Below are 19,099 nucleotides of genomic sequence, written 5' to 3'. Positions count from 1 at the left end.
TTGGCTTAATTTGTTCAAATGATGCTCCAGCAAAGCCAGTCATACGCAAGCAACTGGAAGAGATTCTAAGCAACGCTTACGCTCACAGGACTGAAAAATTTAGCGGTTCACGTTCTTAAGGCTTTTGTTTAAATGATCCACCGGGTTAGGTAGACATCGGGTCCTGGGACCGTCCTCCCGGTTACCACAGCCACCCTCCGTGAAACGGAACACGCACGCGCACGTCTGCGCCCACCGAGCTGATGGGCGGGAGGGGCTTTTCCGACTGACTGTAACGAGCGACGCCTTCCGCTTTCGTCACTTCCGTGTGCACCTGCGGCTTTTGACCGGCCGGTGCTGGAACCGGTTAGGTTCCTGTTTCTGTCGCCTGACTTCTTACACTCAACTCCCTATACAAGGCGGTCACAGCGGGGACATGAGTGTTCCTGTGCCACCGTCCCCGGACGGGGTCCTCACCGGGACCTCTGACAGTCTGGAGGCCGGCGAGCCCACGCCGGGTACGGCTTTTGGGGGACGCGACTGCCCACCTGGGCTGGGACCGAGAGGGTGGGACTCTAGCGCAGGCTGCCCTCTTGCTTGGGACACCCCCGCGCCGCAGCCTTGGTCCCGCGGGGAAACGCACTGTTGTGTGGGGTCGGTGTTGTCTTTTGACTGTCATAGGTCAGTGGTTGGGGATGAGTTGTCACAAAGACGATTTTCAGAGAACTATCCAATATTGGCTACTCAGAAATAGTCTGACTTACTTGGCATTGTTTTACTCGTCGTTACTTACTCCAGCAGCCGTCCGCACAATTCCAGGAGTGATTTAAACATTGATGCCCAGAGGCATCCTTTGAACGAAACGGTTAATTTGGTATACAGCCAGATGGGCAGTGTTCATGTACACCTCGTCTTTGTGAGGTTTAGAATATCACCACCCAAGGCATTTCCTATGCGCTTTGATTCATGTGAGGGACCCTAGCTTTTTTTTTTTTTTTTTTTTTTTTTGATGGTGTGCCCTCTTGTTCAGTTGTGTCTGTAAATACCATGTAGTACCTACTTGCAGCCGGAGCCACTTTAACGTTTTTGCATAGAATTCACGAGTAGCATGCGAATAAATAAAAGCAGATGTCAAAGAGTGGGCGAGAGGTGGGTCTCGGGGCTTCATGCTAAGGACGTGCTAGATCCCTAGCCTCAAATGTCCGGTCTTCTGTTAATGGTGTGAGGTTACTCTCACCTGAAACTTTGAAGTTGCGTCCAACTCTTCTATTGCCTTCTCTCTGTTCAATGTAGAGGATTCTAGAGTACAGTTATCTCCCTTTTGTGTTTACACCCTGGAGTCAACTGTTCTAAAGCTAGTCCACCTCCAGTCTCTTATATTTCAACATTGTCTGTTCTATTGTTACAGTACTGCTTCAAGAAAGCCCCAGTCATGCCATTTCCCCTGCTTAGAATCCTTAAATGGCTTCTTACTAAGTTTAGACCGATAAAATGGGCACTCAGGGATCCTCACAGGTCGGCTGCATGGTATATGTTAATAGTGTACTGTTGCTATTCTGTGTATGCCATGTTCCAGACGGTTTTAGTCTCACCGTTCCTCGATTTGTTTCCTTAACAGTATTTTCATCGTTTACACTCATAACATAGATTTGTATCCACTTGGAAGTAGTGGTGGCAATGAAAGTTGGTGCCATCTTTTAGGAGGAATTTTGCGATGTCAAAGATTGCACAGATACGTTGTCCCAACTGTTATCTAAGAATTTATTCCACAGAAACAGGAATGTGTAAGGATTAGCTAGGAATATCATCGCAGCTTCCTAACAGAAGATCACAAACATTTTCACTGTTTGAAATAGCAAAAAGTGAAAATAATGTAGTCTGTCCGTGGGAGAGTGGGTCAAGTTATATAGATTTTGGTACTACTGAGAACTGAGTAAATCCATATACATTGCTGTAGAAATCTTTCTAAAAGATATTTAAGAGAAAAGTTGCTAGTGTGGTGGTGACATGTTAACACTTGGGAAGCTGAAGCAGGAAGATCATGGCTAGCCTGGGCTGTGTGGCAAGACTTTGTCTTAAAACAAAACAAAAGATAGAAGACCTTCAGAATAGTATGCTTCATTTATGGTAAAAAGACCGTGTGCATGGGCTGGGTAAAATAGTTTCTGAATGTCTTTTGTGAGAAAACTGCAGTGACTTCATTGGAGTTAGGCCTTGAGAAGGACAGGTTTTCTTTTAAGTTGTGCCCAGACTTCCTTTAGAAATCATCTCAGACTCCATAACAGTTTTGGTAATGGCTTTGCATACTCTCCTGTATTGTGCACTACCAAGGAGGAGGATTTACCTTATTTATTGTTATGACTGAAAATGAGTACATGGTAGGTGTTCAGGAAAATGTTCATTGTATGAATATGGTAAGGATCCCATTTTTCTTTGGAGTCTTCCACAATGAAGTACTTGGAACATAGTAACTAACTACTGTAATAAAACATTAACTGATAGCTATCCAATAATTGATAATAGTTAGAATGGGAAAGGGAGGCCTATGAGTTAAAGTGTGTGTGTGTGTGTGTGTGTGTAATTTTTGTTACATCTTAAAGATGAAGTATTACTTGAGTATTTCTGTTCACCTATAATACATTGTGTTTATTTGAAGTTGGTGTTTGTTGCACTGTTATTATAGCCTGATCTTAGGCAGTGAAATCCCTTGCCAAATGTAGGTTTTTCATTTTTTACCGAAAGGTACGTTAATAGCATACTGTTACCAAGAACTTCCTTGTTGCTATTTCATTTTTGGTTTGGACTGTTTTAGTTTCTACTTAGATCCTTCCCATTTGAGTTGTGCCTTGCAACTTTGAGAATTACAGTTTGTATTTTCAGGGTTAAAGTTAAAATTGTACAATTTTATCTTGATTTTCTAAAAGATTGAATATAAGAGTTTGTTGTTTGCATCAGCTTTTTCTAAATTTAAATCTTTGGTAAGAAATATGCTGAGAACTGTGCAATAAATATGTGGTAAAACACACTCTATAAAGTGGTATAATTTGATTTAAAAAAGAGATTATTTATTTTCATTTTTGTTTGCGTGTTTTGCCTACATGTATGTATATGTACTTTCTGCTAGTCTGGTGACCTCGGAAGTCAAAGATGACATGAGATCCTTTGGAACAGGAATTACAGGTGGTTGTGAGCTGCCATGAGGTTGTTGAGAACAAAACTGGATTCTCTGTAAGAGCATCCAGTGCTCCTAACCCCTGAGACATCCCTCCAGTCCCATCCTAAATTGATGTTACTAGACTATAATTGATAACGGGTGTTTCAGAGCTTAATGTTAATTATGAAATGCATTGGGGGTACAATTTTCGTGAACTTTTTGCCTTCTTGTTCAAAATCAATGATTGTTAAAACCTTATAAGCATCCATTGAGTCCACTTTGAAAGACTCTGTACTTTTTTCCTGGAAATAGTAATTGATCGTTATTTATTTTAGTCATTTGAATGCCTGGACAAGGATGAGATATCATTCCTAGCATCAGGTTTAGAGTAGCCCATGACACAATTAGAATATATTATTTCCTATAGTAAATTAAGGCAATGAATCTTTTTTTTTTTTTTTTTTCCTTCTCTCCTTGAATTGAGTTAGCACACATCACTGAACTTGTGTCAGTAGGCCCAGGTTTTGGGTCCCCTTTCCAAGCTGACTTTCCCAGCTTTGGTCCTGGTTCACAGAAAGTGCAGAATATTAACTAATAAATGATGCAACACCTCTTTTATATATAAATATATTAAGCAAAATAAATGGCCTGCACTTTTTCTTTCTGTTGTGTTCAAAACTGGTTTTTAAATATTGCATTTTTATTTATATATTTTTTAAACAATTTTTATTTTCTTCTTTATTTGGTTCTGAACTTAGCCTTTCCATCTCTGCAGTCCTCCCTGTTAATTTTTTATTTTCCTTATTATTGTTTGTTTCTGTGAGTGAGTGTGTGTGTGTGTGTGTGAGAGAGAGAGACAGAGAGACAGAGAGAGAGACAGAGAGAGAATGAGAGGATGTCCCCTATGTCCCTGTGAGAGTCAGAGAACAGTTGTTGGGAGGCTTCCCTCCTCATCCTGTGGGTTTCAGGGCTGGATATCTGGTGGTCTGGCTTGCATAGCAAACAATTTGACCCACTGAGCTGCCTCACCAGCATCTATTTATATAATTTCTGCATACTTTTCAAAGCATTAATGTATTACTTCAAGAATTCATTAATTCAGTAACTGTTACCTCATCCTTCCAGTCTGACTCCTTGGTAAACGTATCATAAATTTTATGTAAAGATGTAAAATTTGAATATACTAATGTCTGTTTATCCTAGCCTTTGTTCTATACTTGTAGCCTGAAGTTACTGAGAGTTCTAGGCCAGCATGGGCTACACAGGGAAGCCTTGTTTCATTAGTGACAGCTCAGAAGGCACTTTTGAAAAGAATGACTGCTGTAGCTAGAGAGGTGTGCAGCTTAGCTCCTTTGTGGGCTTCTCTCCTCCTCTCTGGCTGAGCTCCCCCAGCCTCCTCTCAGTGCAGCAGCATTAGAGCTTCCTAAATTTGCTTTTCTCTTGAGCGCAGGTTTGAGTGATGCTTCTCCAGACGAAGGGCTGATAGAGGACTTCGCTGCAGAGGATAAAGCTGTGGGGCAGCTGGTGGGAGGCCTGCTGTCCCACTACCTACCAGATCTGCAGAGGTCGAAGCAAGCCCTGCAGGAACTCACGTGAGTCAACAGGAAGCCAGCTGTGCGCCACTGCCTTCTGTGTAGCCACATGCCACTTGGCGGAGCCATACAGTGTGACAGTGTTGCCTTTGGCAGTGTTGATCATTGAGCTTTTTGTGCTTTGTATCCTGCAGTAACCCATAGTTTGACTGTCAAGAGTGAAACGGATACTGCTAAAGAGTCTAGTTCCTTTATAGGAAAATTGAGAATGAGTGGTGCTTGTGTGAGTTTGGATAACTTGTGTCTTTGAATGAATTGCTCTGCTCCACCTAAAGTGATCGTATTTGTGTTCAGACTTGTTGGAGTTTAGTGTTCTTTTAATACCATAACAGCAGTGATGATCATCTCTTCCATGACAGATACTTGCAATTTGTGTGTTTTTTTTTTTCTTGTTCCATATGGCTGATGCTGTTTATTGATCCTAAAGCTTTTGTTTTCATGACTTAATCCCACCACTGCCCCTCACCCTCTGTTATTGTTGTTTTTTTAGTTGTGACCTCCTGTCTTTTGTTGTCCTGTTCTCCACTCTGTACTTCCTCTCCTGTGATCCCTCGTCTGACATGAAGGGACAGATTAGGGACCTATTGGTACCCAGACCCAGGCCTGATGGGGAACATGTGATTGACCTTCAGTCTCATTGCTAATTCACCTTTCATCACTGCTCTTTATTTTGCATAAATCACGTTATATTTTTCCTTTACAATGATCATTTAGGTGACCCTCCTGTGTCACTAACCCTGTGATCATATTTGATCAGGAGAGGAGTAGGAAGGAAGTTAGCTTCCTTCCCTCCCTCCCTCTCTCCCTCCCTCCCTCCCTCCCTTCCTCTCTCTTTCCCTCTCTCCCTCATAGGCTTTGAATCCAAATGTTAATGAACCCTTGGAGTTGTCTGGTCTGACTTTGTCCCTGTATAAATGAGACTTAGATCAAGAGCATTAACATGACTTTCCTAGGCCACATGGCTGTGAGGGAAAGGCCACGTATGTTTCCTAGTCCTGTGCTGATTCCACTGAGCAGCTCATGTTCCCTCAAGGAAGTACTATCCTTCACTTTATCTCTTCCAAAGCAAAGTCAGAAAACTCTTTGTTTCTAATTTACTTTTGGAGGGAAGCTCCAATTTTTAGGATGCAGAGAAAATTGAATTTAGTGAGCAAAGTGAAATAAGAGAAGGCATGGGGGATAATGCAGAGCATTGTTAAGACAATGAGCCTATTTTTGTTATTAATATTTTAAATTGTGACAAGAGCAAAGCATACACTTAGTTGTCAGAATATGTCTTTGAAATATGATATTGGGAAAGTAAGGCACTGTATAGCCAGCTGGGTTTCCAGCTTTGCTCATTAGTGGGAATGAATGTGATTCCCTGTAATGAACCCATACTTAGGGAATGTAAAGTTTGCTCTGGCTGTGTGCTTTTGTTTCAGACAGAACCAAGTCGTGTTATTAGATACACTGGAACAAGAGATTTCAAAATTTAAAGAATGCCACTCCATGCTAGACATCAATGCTTTGGTAAGTACACTTTTGCTTATGTAACTTAATGAGACCTTGTTTTAGAAAGGCTTTATCTCTGCATTTTGACAATCTTATCCTCTTAACTTTTATGTGTAGAATTTGTCTTTTTCACAGGGAAATCTTGGTTGCTTTGTTAGAAATCCTGTGGTTGCTATCTTTCACATGCTGAACATGTATTAGGAAATTCAGCCTATTTGTGCTGTGGAGATCTCAGGAAATGATGACATAAAAAGACAATGGAAAGTAAGGGACATTTGGAACACTGTGTTTACTGCTAAGGAAATTGCAGTCTCTTTCGCAGGGTCAGTTATCTGCTGTCTTAATTCATATTTAATTATTAGTATTTCTAATGCCATGGTGAGATGGACATGTTGAGGATAAGTAGTTGGATAGTTGGATTCATTAGATGCTGTTGAGGGACATACCCTCGTTAAGAAAGATGACTTAGCATAGGCAAGGGTGTGTTGTTCCTTTTCCTTTCTGGAAAATGCCAACATGACATTGCAAGCGTTCCTACACGCTCACAAGTAGACTTTGTATGACAAATGTGGGTCCGACCATTTCCATTACATAGCCACCAGTGTTGCCCTGACAGGCCTGGAACAGAGAGTGCAGCTGGCTGACTTCTTGTGGAGGAGGCGAGCATGGCCATATTCACTCACTTGTCTTTTCCTCAGTGTTACATTGTGATTGGATGGGTATTTGTTGAATGAGTGAAAGTTGAATAATAAGAATTGAACAGAATTCTGTTGCATCAGCCTAGAAGGACAGAACTGAGTTTTTCACTTACTTCTTCCCTTTGTCCAAGAGTGGTTTTAATTCTCATGTAGGCATTGTGAACTGGAATGCCTTAAAAGCTCACAGACATAGAGACTCTGAGCTGATTTTACTTGTAGCTACGTGAGAGGCAGCCCCTCTTTCTGCAGGCCCGTTTCTCATCCCTTCTGTCTCTGTCTCTGAGAATAAGGTTCCCTTTCCATTCTCTCCCACCTGTCTGGACCACCATCACCCTTCAGCTTCTCCCAATAGGGCTGACTGGACTGCAGGCTGCAATGCAGAATCTGCACTTAACTCTGGGAGAGCAATGTGTGTCCATTAGTGGCTGTGTTGTCATTCTGATTTCAAAAGCCCAAGAAACATGACTGCGTTTGTTGGCCATTCTCTCAGAGTCTGTGCCATGGCTGGCATTTTCCTACAGGAAGGCATATCATTAACTGTCCTGTGTGCTAGATTGTTCTGTTCTCTCAAAAAGACCGTAGTGACTGTATTAACTTTTGGATTGAAGCAAAATGTTGTTTATAATTTATTAAATATAAATGTCTGTTTTATGTTTAATAACCTTTGTGTGAGAGGTGTGTGCGTGTGTGTGTGTGTGTGTGTGTGTGTGTGTGTGTGTGTGTGTGTGTGTGTGTGTGTGTAGCCGTGGGTGGCCTGGAAGTTACTATACGGATCAAGCAGGACTCAGATTCACATAGATCTAATGATCTCTGCTTCCTGAGTGCCAGGATCAAGGAGTGTGCAATAATACTTACCTTTAGTAACTTTTTTTGTCAACTGAATTGAATTGAATGTTTCAAAATCCTGCTAATGGTTGGATGAAATCTGGATCATAGAACTTAAAATATGGGCAAAAGTGAGGGTCTAAAATTTACCAGTTCACAGAGGATGAGCTGTAGTTTAGAGGTTGACATGGTCATCAGTCTTGGCATTTCTTTCTGTTTTGTCTGACTGTCCAGTTCACGGAGGCGAAGCACTACCATGCCAAGCTGGTGAACATAAGGAAAGAGATGCTGATGCTCCATGAGAAGACATCCAAGTTAAAAGTGAGTGGAAACCCTTGGTGTTCTTTTTAAAAGCTGAGTTTTGTTTTTCTTCAGCGTTCATGTTTGACTTTTTATGCTTCTATGTGTAGTAAGATACTAACTCATGCTATATTATTTCCTTTTAAAAATGAAGGCTCTTGGCTCCCCCAGTAGGACCTGGGCTGGTATCCTCATCTCTGCATATGAAGCTGCAGTTTATATTTAGTGAGCTTAGAGTAAAGTTTTTGTTGTTTTAAATTAAGAGGACCTTAAATAGCTGCAAACAAATTTAAAAGTTAAGCATGGGGTTTATTAATATGTATTAATTAACTCAAGTTTTGCCATAACTATAACCCTTGACACTACCCCCCCCCCATTTCTCTACAGAAAAGAGCACTTAAGCTCCAGCAGAAGAGACAGAGAGAAGAGCTGGAAAGGGAACAGCAGAGGGAAAAGGAATTTGAAAGAGAAAAGCAGCTGACAGCCAAGCCAGCCAAAAGGACTTGAGAAACGAGTTGTGGGGTTTTCTGCCCTGCCATATTCCCTGGGTCCCCAGTGGGGTACGAGAGGGTTCGGATGGTGCCTTATGCCATGGGCATGTTTGAAATCCTTCCCAGGGTTGCCATGTCTCCGTGACTTCATTTCATTTCACTCAAGAAGCCTTGTTTTTCATATTTTCAACTTTTGCTTAATTGTAAAATTTATTATTTTTATCTTAAATCATTTGTAAACTGGAAAATACTTCCGTTATGGCAAGAGTCAGGGCACTAGTTCAAAGTGAGTGCAGTGTTTGAACTTCTTGAGAATCAGTTTTAAAGTTTCTGTTTCTCTTCTCATGGTGACAGGCCTTTCTTGCACTGCAACACTGATTTTTGACAATTGCTTTTCTTTGCCTAAAGAGAAATTCCAATTGTCTGATCATAAATCTGGGAGGGAAGCCGCCTTTGTGAAGACACAGGAAGTGTGTGTACCCTGGAAACACCAGCTCCTTAGATGTGGGTGAGGAGAGGGGTTGCCAGATGGATTCTTCCAGCCATTCAGTTTTTCAGGGTTGGTGCTTTTGTAGATTTTGGGTTCTAAGCAGGATTCCATCCATTCCTGTGCAGTGATGGTGGACCCACCAGATGCTCTGCACACACTTATGCTGAGTCATCACATGAGGAGAGCATGTCTGTGCTTTTTCTTTTTTCTCAGATGAGGTCTCTCCAAAGCCCTAGCTGTCCTGGCACTCACCATTTAGACCAGGCTGGTCTCAGACTCACAGAGATCCATCTGCCTCTTATTCCTGAGTGCTGGGATTAAAGCTGTGGGCCATCATGTCTGGCTCAGTGCTTTTAGAAGTAGAACACAACCTGATGTTGCTCATGTGTAATTACAGGGTCGGTGGAATGTCAGTAAATAGTATGCAGAAGACGCAGCACAATACCTTTAGTTCCATTCCTGATGTTATATGTGGGCACTTACTCTGTAGGGCAAATGAAGTTTCATTGTTAGAAATCAAGGCTATTAGTACATATTTCCATGTTAGTATTTTGTCTGCAGCTGGGTTCTAACCCTATTGTGTGTGAGCAGTCCAGAACTACAAAGGTGTCTGAGTAGAATGTAAGTCTTTAATGTTCCATGTTACACTTTTAGTAAACGGAAATCACTGCTGCTGGTTATATACTGGGAGAATGATAAAGAGGCCATTAGAGATGAACGATGTTAAGAACTCGTTTAAAGGTTTAACTCCTTTGAAAGAGCCTTTTCCTTTAATGAACGAATTGCCATCCCACAAGTCACTGCTCTTGACCTTCTCTTTAAGAATACAAGTGTGTCTACTTGAAAGACTGTTATGTGTACCCTTAGTCACTTGCTGTCACTCCCAGAGCAGAAGTCACTAGGACTTGCAGGACAATGTCATTAAATTACAGAATGTACTGTTATAATAAAATATCTGACATCTGACAAAGGCTGTAGATTGTTTTTCATGGTGACTTTAGACAGATGGTGTTGTTTGTTTAAAATACTGTTCCTGGACACGTCCCTCAGTGAATCTGTTCTTTGTTTGGCTTGGTGTGTCTTCCGGTGATTCTGGTGTGCCTTAAAGGCTGAGATGCCTCCAGTCTAGTCACCTTCAGGATTTCCCACATTAAGGCATTTGCAGTTGGGAACTGATAACTCTGACGCAGGGAACTGGTAGTATGTATAGATTGTGCACTGACTTACATTTATAAGCATTGGAGTAGTTTCAGAGCTACTCAGTAATTTGTGAAGTTAATCTTAAATAAATTATTCACTACTGCTTTTGGTATGTAATCAAATTTAAAACCAAATCAACCTTTGTGACAGTAAATGAAAAGAGACCTGGTTAATTAATTGAATTTTTGACCTGCATTAAAATAAATCATGTTTAATGAATGAATGGCATGGTACACATGTTTTCAGAATTATATTAAGTTTTAAAGACTTTAAAATATCAAAAAGATGAGCTGGGGAGATGGCTCAGCAGTTAAGACACTTCCCAGCACCCTCATGGCAGCTCACAACCATCTGTAACTCTAGTTCCAGGGGATCTAGTGCCCTCATCTGGCTTCTGCCAGAACCGACACACATGTGTTACACATTCACATGTAGGCAAAACACTCATCTACATAATATAGAAAAAGAGAAATCTACAAAAGGTGTGTGTGTGTGTGTGTGTGTGTGTGTGTGTGTGTGTGTGTGTGTAATTATCCTCTGTTTTAAGGTCTGGTTAATCAGAAGTATGATAGGTGATCAAACCCTAAAATTTTAGCTGTATTTCAGTAACACGGAAACATAATAATCAAATATGTAACCTTGTAATAGTCTTGCTGTGTTCTTCAACAATAGAAATAGGCTGAAAAAAAAGTTGCCCTTGTTTTGAAACAATAGACATTTACAGAGCTGAAATGATGGGTGTTCATTTATAAAAAAAATGTAAGTAATATTCTCTTTATTTGAGTTTCCAGGATTCTAATTTGAAAATTAGTTTTAACAGTTGTATTTTCACAGGCATAAGCATACATAGTCAGCCAGTAGTTGTCTAGGAAATTGCATTCTTTAGTCATTTCAGTGTAAAGAGTCCTTCCATACAAGCTTTTAAATGAATAAATGATGAAATTACAACCTCTTGCTTATATATAATCTTAGACATGAATTGTCTGATGTTTGAAATGATCATTATTGCCAGCCTTTCATGCTGTTGAAGATTTCATTCATTTCATATAAGAAGCTCTGAACCCCAAAATGATACAGAAAATTTAGGAGAGTTTGTATTCTTAGGTGTCTAGGTGCTGTCTGAAAGGACACAATGAAGTTTATCATCATGTTAAATGGTATTTTATAGACATATCATAAGCCAAGTCCTTCTAGAACAAGAGGCCAGTTTTCTACAAATGAGAGGGAAAATCCATTGTTCAATCAACACAAACCTGGCAAATTTAAGGTCCTGGCCAATCTTCCTTATTTACTTGAATATTTTTGCCACAATCATGATGGGGTTTAGAGAGAGTATGTATTTCTTTTGTTTGTTTTGGGATTTTTGTTTATCTATTTCTTTGTTTTTGTTTTCTGTTTGTTTTGAGACAAGTCTTACTATATAGCTATGGCTGTCTTGGGACTCACTATGTAGACCAGACTACTCTCAAACTCACAGAGATCTACCTATTTATGCCTCCTAAGTGCTGGGATTAAAGATATGTGCCACCATGCCCATCCTATGATGTTATTTTTAATAGATAAAAAGAAGAACTTTATTACAGCCTGCAATTAAAAAAAAGAGTCCGTCCTCAGTTCTCTAAAAATTACTTACCTTCATCCATCTGAACCTTTTGCTGTTAACTTTTGTTTATTCAGATCTTTGTATGTTAGCACTACTCATTCAGATTCCATATTTATTTGACCTAAATAGCAATGGGGCTCACATCATTGCTCTCTTGGAGGAAGATTTATTAAGCAAATAAACAGTATAAGTTATATATGGGGATTTGTGAGTAATGCATAAAGCACTTTCCAATTTAGGAGTTGTTCTTCATACATATCTAGTGTTACCTTTACAACCACTCTATGAAATAGACATCATTGTCCTCACTATACCAACAAGGAACCTGGAGCCCTGAAAGCCCGGGTGACCTCAAGGTTATACAGATTGAGTAGCAAACGAGGATAATTTATTCTATCTTATTGCTTGAACAACAGAATCATTTAGTATCTATTGGCCAATGGTATGTAAAAGGTGTTACCTTAACTATTTCACATGTATTATCACATTTAATTTACTTAATCAGCCTGCAAATTTATTGTTCTCATTTTACAGATGAAATTATTTTGCCTCACATAGCTCAAACAACTTATGGAAGACCACATAGCTAATAAATAATGTTGGAGTAAATTAAGCTAAGAAAACAATTTTAGAAAATCAAGTTGTACAAACAAGTACTTATTAAGACGATTTTATATCTGCTATAGAGACACTTGCACATCCATATTTATTAATGCTCTTTTCACAACAGCAAGGAAATGGGATTTCTTTAGATGTCCATCCCCAGGTAAATGGAAATACAAGTTTAAGTTCAATTTTTCCATATGTATATTTCCTCCTCTTTTTTAGGTATTGTGTTTTTATAGCTCATTTAAAAATGTATAACTTAGTACAGATTATAAATTGTTACCTATAATTATCAAAACTTATAATTAAGTTACTTAGGATTTCTAGATATATAGAGATGTATTTGAGATAAATAGGCATTCTTCAAACCTTTCAAAGACCTACAGAATATGGTATTTAAAATGGTTTAGGGTTTTTCTTGACAGTGAGACATAAATGCTCCTGGCAACACCACCCGCACCAGAAAGAAAGATGAAAGATGGACATCAAAGAAACACATTATGAAGTTTACTTCCAATATGGCAAGACTAGCCATTTGGACAAGATACTACTCTTGTCTGGACTGTTTGACTTTGTGCTGTATAAACTGGACATGCATGACCCACAGAAAAGTGACTGCTGATTCAAGATGGACATTGCTACAGAGTTCCTGCTTCATGAAAGAGTCTGCCAGGCATTCTGCAGGACACACACACACACTCACACACACACACACACACACACACACACACACACACACACCACAAATGACTAACAAACTGCCAATACAGATGGACAGTTTAAAGTTTCCTGCTTTGCTGAGGAGTCTGCCAGACACACTGTGGCTCATAAGCTGAAGATGAAACATTACAGAAGAACTTCGGGTGACTGACCAGGCAATGAGTTGTCTCTGTCATTTCTAGAGTTTATATACTATCCTTCTGTGGTCTTGGAAGGAATTGAAGACAGATAGTTACAATTATAATTTTCCTTAGTTAGGATTAAAGATAAGTTACATTAGGATTTTAGACTAACAAAGACAGGATAGATGATGGAATATTTTCTTTAAATCTTGCTAAATGTTAATGGAATAAATATTGTTAACTGTAATTCTTACTTGGTAACTGTTATGTGACCTATTTTGCTATGCTAAGGTTAAAACCCTTTTTATTTTAGACAGAAAATAGGAGATGATGGGAGATGTTATTCTGTAAATATGTTTCTCTTATTGGCTAATGAATAAAGCACTGTTGGCCAATAAGGAAAGGGAGATAGGAGGGACTAGGAGACAAGGAGGATTTGAGGAAGTAGTAGGGAGGAGTCAGCATGTAGAGACTGGAGAGAGCAGATGCCAGCCTCACTCTCCGGTAAGATGAGACCACGTGGGAGTACTTAGATTAATAGAAATGGGTTAATACTTAAGACAGAGCTAGCCGATAAGAAACATAGTAACAGGCCTTTACTTGTAGCAGGGTTATTCCAATTTTTTTGTACCTATAGAGGTTTGCTATATTGCTGAGTGTGTGGTTTATTTTAGAGAAGGTTCCATGTGTTGCTGAGAAGAAGGTATATTCTTTCTGTTTGGATGGAATGTTCTATAAGTAGCTTTAAACCCAATTGGGTCATAACTTCTGTTAGTTCCTTTGTTTCTTTGTGAAGTTTCTGTCTGGTTGATCTAACTAGTGTTGACAGTGGGGTGTTGAAATCTCCTACTATAAGTGTGAGGTTTTATGTGTGATTTGAGTTTTAGAAATGTTTCTTCTATGAATGTGGGTGCCTTTGTATCTGGGGTATAGATGTTTAGAATTGAGACTTTATCTTGATGGATTTTTTCCTGTGATGAATAAGAAATTACCTTCTTCATCTCTTTTGATTGATTTTAGTTAAAGTGGAATTTGTTACATATTAGGATTGCTATACCCGCTTGTTTCTTGGGTCCATTTGATTGGGAAATCTTTTCCCAACCCTTAACTCTGAGTTAACATCTGTCTTTGAAGTTGAAGTGTGTTTCTTATATACAGTCAGTAGAAGGATGGATTCTGTCTTCATATGCATTCTGTTATCCTGTGTCTTTTTATAGGTGAGTTAAGACCATTAATATTGAGGGATATTAATGATCATTGATTGTTAACTCTCGTTTGTTTTGGATTTGTTGTTGATATTATGTATGGATTTCCCCCATTTTTCTTTTGGCTGTTGGTAAAGTGAAATTATCTATGTTTTTGTGGGTGTAGTTGACTTCCTTGGGTTGGAATTTTCCTTCCAGAACTTTCTGTAGGGCTGGGTTAATTGATAAGTATTGTTTAAATCATGTTTTGTCATGGAATATCTTGGTTTCTTCATCTACAGTGACTGAAAGCTTTGTTGAGTATAGTAGTCTTGGCTGGCATCCATGGTGTCTTCGTGTTGGTAGAATATCTATCCAGGACCTTTTGGCCTTCAGAGTTTCCATGGAGCAGACGGGTGTAATTCTGATAGGTTTGCCTTTATATATTACTTGGCCTTTTCCCTTTGCTGCTCTTAATATTCTTTCTTTGCTCTGTATGTTTGGTGTTTTAATTATTATGTGGCGAGGGGACTTTTTTTGTGGTCCACTTTATTTTGTGTTCTGTAAGCTTCTTGTACTTTCATTGGCATGCCTTTAGGTTGGGAAAGTTTTCTTCTATGATTTTGTTGAATATATTTTCTGCACCTTTGAGTTGGGTTTCTTCACCTTCTCCTATACCTACTGTTCTTGGTTTGGTCTTTTCACCATGTCTCATATTTTTTTGGATATTTTGTGTTAGGGATTTGTTGGTCTTAAGATTTTCTTTGGTCGATGAATCTATTTCTCCTAGTGTATCTTCAACGCCTGAGAATCTCTCTTCCATCTCTTATATTCTGTTGTTTATGCTTTTCATCTGTGATTCCTGATCATTTACTCAGCTTTTCTATTTTTAGCATTCCCTCATACTGTGCTCTTTTTAATTTTGTCTCTATTTCAGCTTTCAAACCTTGCACTATTTGAATTGTTTCTTATAATTTTTGGTTTGTGTTTTCTTCTATTTCTTTAAAGGATTTTTCTTTTTCATTTTCTCTTTTACAGTCTATAATCTTCATGAAGTTGTTTTTAGGGTTATTCTCTTCTGCTTCATCTGTGTTTGGATGTTGAGGTCTTGCTGGTATGGGGTCCCTAGACTCTGGGGGTGTCATATTGATCTTTCTGTTGTTGACTGTGTTCTTATGCTGTTGTCTACCCATCTCTTCTTCCTGTATGTGCCAGCGAGGTTTCTCCCCCTCCTGGTGGGTACCAGACCAAGGTTCTCTTCCAGTGGGTGCAAGCAGGTTCAATACTCCGATGGCTCTCTTCTTCCAGTCAGTGGTGGTAGGACTAGGGCACTGGCAAACTCTGGATGGGCTGGTCTGCTGAAACGGGTTACCCCATGCATTGTTCCCAGTCCTCAGGAGACTCAGAGCAGGGCACCTGAAGGAGGACTCCCTCCATGGATGGAGCTGGGACAAGAATAATAGCAGACTCTGGACAGGCTGGTCCACCTGGGTAAGCTCCCCCGAGTGTGTACAGCCCCAAGCCTCAGGAGGCTCCGAGCAGGACCCCCGGTTGTTCATTTTGTGTTGACTTTGTCATGAATGTCATGTAAATATGCAGACATTGAATGCAATGTAGATAAGTCCACTGAGAGTTTTGGTAATTGAATGTAATGTAGATGTGTCCACTGAGAGTTTGGGTATGGATTCAATTTGTCAGTACCAATTGTATGTCCAGAGATCTTTGTCTGGATTTTTTTCTTATAAAAGAAAGCTACTTTTTATGGACCTAATAAAAACATCAGAATCATGTGGTGTTATTTATCATGCACTGTTCTGTACATAGCAGTATGTACTTCTCTATATGAACATTACTTCAGACATCTATTTTACAACCTCTCCTATTTCATTCCTCTTCCTGTCGTCTGTGTACTGAATGATCTTTATGTTTCATTAAAAAAAAAAAAAAAAAAAAAAAAAAAAAAAAAGCCAGTCCAGGGGCTAGAGAGCTCTCTTAACTTCTCTTGCATAAGACTCAAGTTTGGTTCCCAGCACCCATGTCAGGCAGTTTATAATCACCTATCATTCTAGTTCCAGGGGATCTGACGTGTCTTCTGAGCTCCATGGCCTCCTGCATACCATGCATACATGCATTCAAGGACTCAGGCATACACATTAAAAAAAAAGATACTCGTAAAAAAATGAAAAACAAAAACCAACAAACAAAACTAGTCCACCCTGAAATCTCATCCAGACACATGTGGAGGCTGATTGAAGAGATTCAGCTCCATAAAGTTAAGTAGTCGGGAGTACTATACGCTGGGTGTGATAGCAGCCATGGGAGATCTGCAGGAGAACTGAGAGTTCCAGGCAAGCCTGGCTACAGCATGAGACCCTGTCAAGGACCCCAAAGCCATCATTGTAAGTGGTTTGGTAGAAAATATGTTAAAATCATTGCTGCCTGAGTAAATGCTCCCTTTAAATGGTAGAGATTTCCAGGAAATAGAGTATTTTAGGCTGGACTTAAGGTTGGTGAATGGCATTTGGATAGGACAGGAACTTAGAACTTTCTCTGAGAATGGTGTGTATGTATATCTCAGGGTTGGTTCTGTGCATTCCATCAAATTCATTATATATGTAATACACATGTATTTCCCCAGAATATATGTGTGTGTGTGTGTAATTTTTTCTTCCAAAGTCATATTTAAAATTGCACTCCAAAAATAACTGTGCTCATGTTTTAAAAGTTTCCCAGGTTCTGAACTTTTTTTTTTTTGGATGAAGACAGTCTTCTGTTTACTTAGGTCAAGCAGACAGCATTTATGTTAGTTTACTCTTGCTCTGCTTGAATGTGTGTGGCCATATTCCACCTGGGAGGCAAAGCAGGAACTCTGTAGAAGCAATGCAAAAGCCAGGGAAGATGGACGAACTTTGGGGAATGCTGGAGCAGATTGAGGGGGGGATCCAGGCATATTCTCTGAATATGGGCTGCTGATAAATAGCTAAGGAAGTGAAAATTCATCTATCTTAAAGTGGTGAAAGCTTGTCCCTACTGTCACTTACTGTGATAGCTGCTGATTGTGGCCCAGAACCAGGGCTTCTTGGGCCTTTGTGTCTTGAAACCTTTCACAGAGATTCCTATGTAACCCCAAATCAAATATTTACTGATAATATGCCATAAAGAACTTTATCATAACAATTTATATGTGTATGTGTTTGTATATGTATATGCATGTGTACATGTATGGGGAACATGCATATAAAAATTTACCAGGTGTTTTAGTTTTCTATTTCTGTAATGAAATACCCTACAAAAGCAGGGTTTCCTTTAGCTCTCAGTTCCTGAGGATACAGTCTTCATGGCATGGAAGGCAAGGCAGGAGGAACACAGAGAAGCAGAGAGTAAATAGGGATGGGCGCCAGGCTGTAGAAGACTCCTCTCAGTGACATACTTCTTCCAGCAATGTCCCATGTCCTAAAGGTTCCATCAGCTGGGGACTGAGTGTTCAGACACATAAGCCTATGGGGATATTTCATAGTCAAACCACACTACCATTCATTAAAGAGAAGCAGATTTGTTTGCTAGTGAGATGGGTGTGCTTGTCTTCTATAAAGACTCACATCTCCACTGAATAGTTAGCACTGATGGATGAAGTACCAAAACATTGTCCATGTTTTTCAGAGTTGATAATCTTGATTTTATAATTGTCAATTCTGAGGACACCATTCATAAATTCATATTACAAAGTATTAGAGGAGTGTGTTTAAGGTTATTGTAGAAATTGTTGGAAGGAGGTCATTTGTAAACCCAAGCCAAACTTCATTGTTTCTTCTTTCTTCTTCTTCTTCTTCTTCTTCTTCTTCTTCTTCTTCTTCTTCTTCTTCTTCTTCTTCTTCTTCTTCTTCTTTTTCTTCTTCTTTTTCTTCTTCTTCTTCCTCCTCCTCCTCCTCCTCCTCCTCCTTCTTCTTCTCCTTCTTCTTCTTTTTTTTTAGAAAGTCATGTCAGTAAATGAAACAGCAGTTTAAAAATTCTAACACAATACAACTCAAGGATATACTGATTTGGTGAGTGCTAAGGAAAGACGGTAGGGAAATGTTACAAGTTGTCATTTTCTGTAATTTGAGCTATTGTGTTTGTGTAGGATGGAAAAACTTTATTCAGAGATGTTTTTACCATTGCCAACATTTTCATGGTCCTTGCATTTAGCCAAGTGACTTCACAGGTTCACATTTAAGATAATAGGGTTTCCACTAGGAATTGGTTATTGCTTTTTGAGTTGTTGGTCAATGGGGTCACCTAGATTCCCATTCCCAAACATTACCAGTTGTTGCCAATACGCTTAACTGCCATTCTGAGCTTCATGGTAAGACCTTGCTGGTGAAGACAACACATACTTGAGTAACAGACTATGGAGAAACCAAACAGGTGCTCTCCAGGAAGCTTAATCCCTACTGGCTATCATCCATGGTTCTGAATGATGCTATGCCTGATGCTGGAGGAGAAAATTAATCCTCAATCTCATCCAGATGTGAAACCTGCAAGCCACAACAGTGACCGATCCTACAAGATCTACCCACTGGCGCAATAGTGGCATGAATGTTACAGGAGTAACCAACCACTTTCTTGTTGAATCTAAGGCCCACTTCATGAGATGTAACCTAT

The 19,099-nt window shown here is 39.5% G+C and overlaps 1 protein-coding gene across 1 annotated transcript; it reads left to right on the top strand.

Moving 5' to 3' along the window:
* Positions 1 to 398: 398 nt before the first annotated feature.
* Positions 399 to 10,446, top strand: Bloc1s6 (biogenesis of lysosomal organelles complex 1 subunit 6). Its single transcript, XM_051183526.1, has 5 exons — positions 399 to 497; positions 4,584 to 4,725; positions 6,150 to 6,237; positions 7,977 to 8,063; positions 8,430 to 10,446. Exons 1-5 carry the CDS (start codon positions 416 to 418, stop codon positions 8,547 to 8,549), a joined length of 519 nt encoding a protein of 172 aa, XP_051039483.1. The 5' UTR covers positions 399 to 415; the 3' UTR covers positions 8,550 to 10,446.
* Positions 10,447 to 19,099: the final 8,653 nt, after the last annotated feature.

Source organism: Phodopus roborovskii, unplaced genomic scaffold (genome assembly GCF_943737965.1).
Source record: "Phodopus roborovskii unplaced genomic scaffold, PHOROB, whole genome shotgun sequence".
NCBI lineage: Eukaryota > Metazoa > Chordata > Mammalia > Rodentia > Cricetidae > Phodopus > Phodopus roborovskii.
Note: the sequence above shows the minus strand (reverse complement) of the source record. Positions and strands in the feature narration are given on the sequence as shown.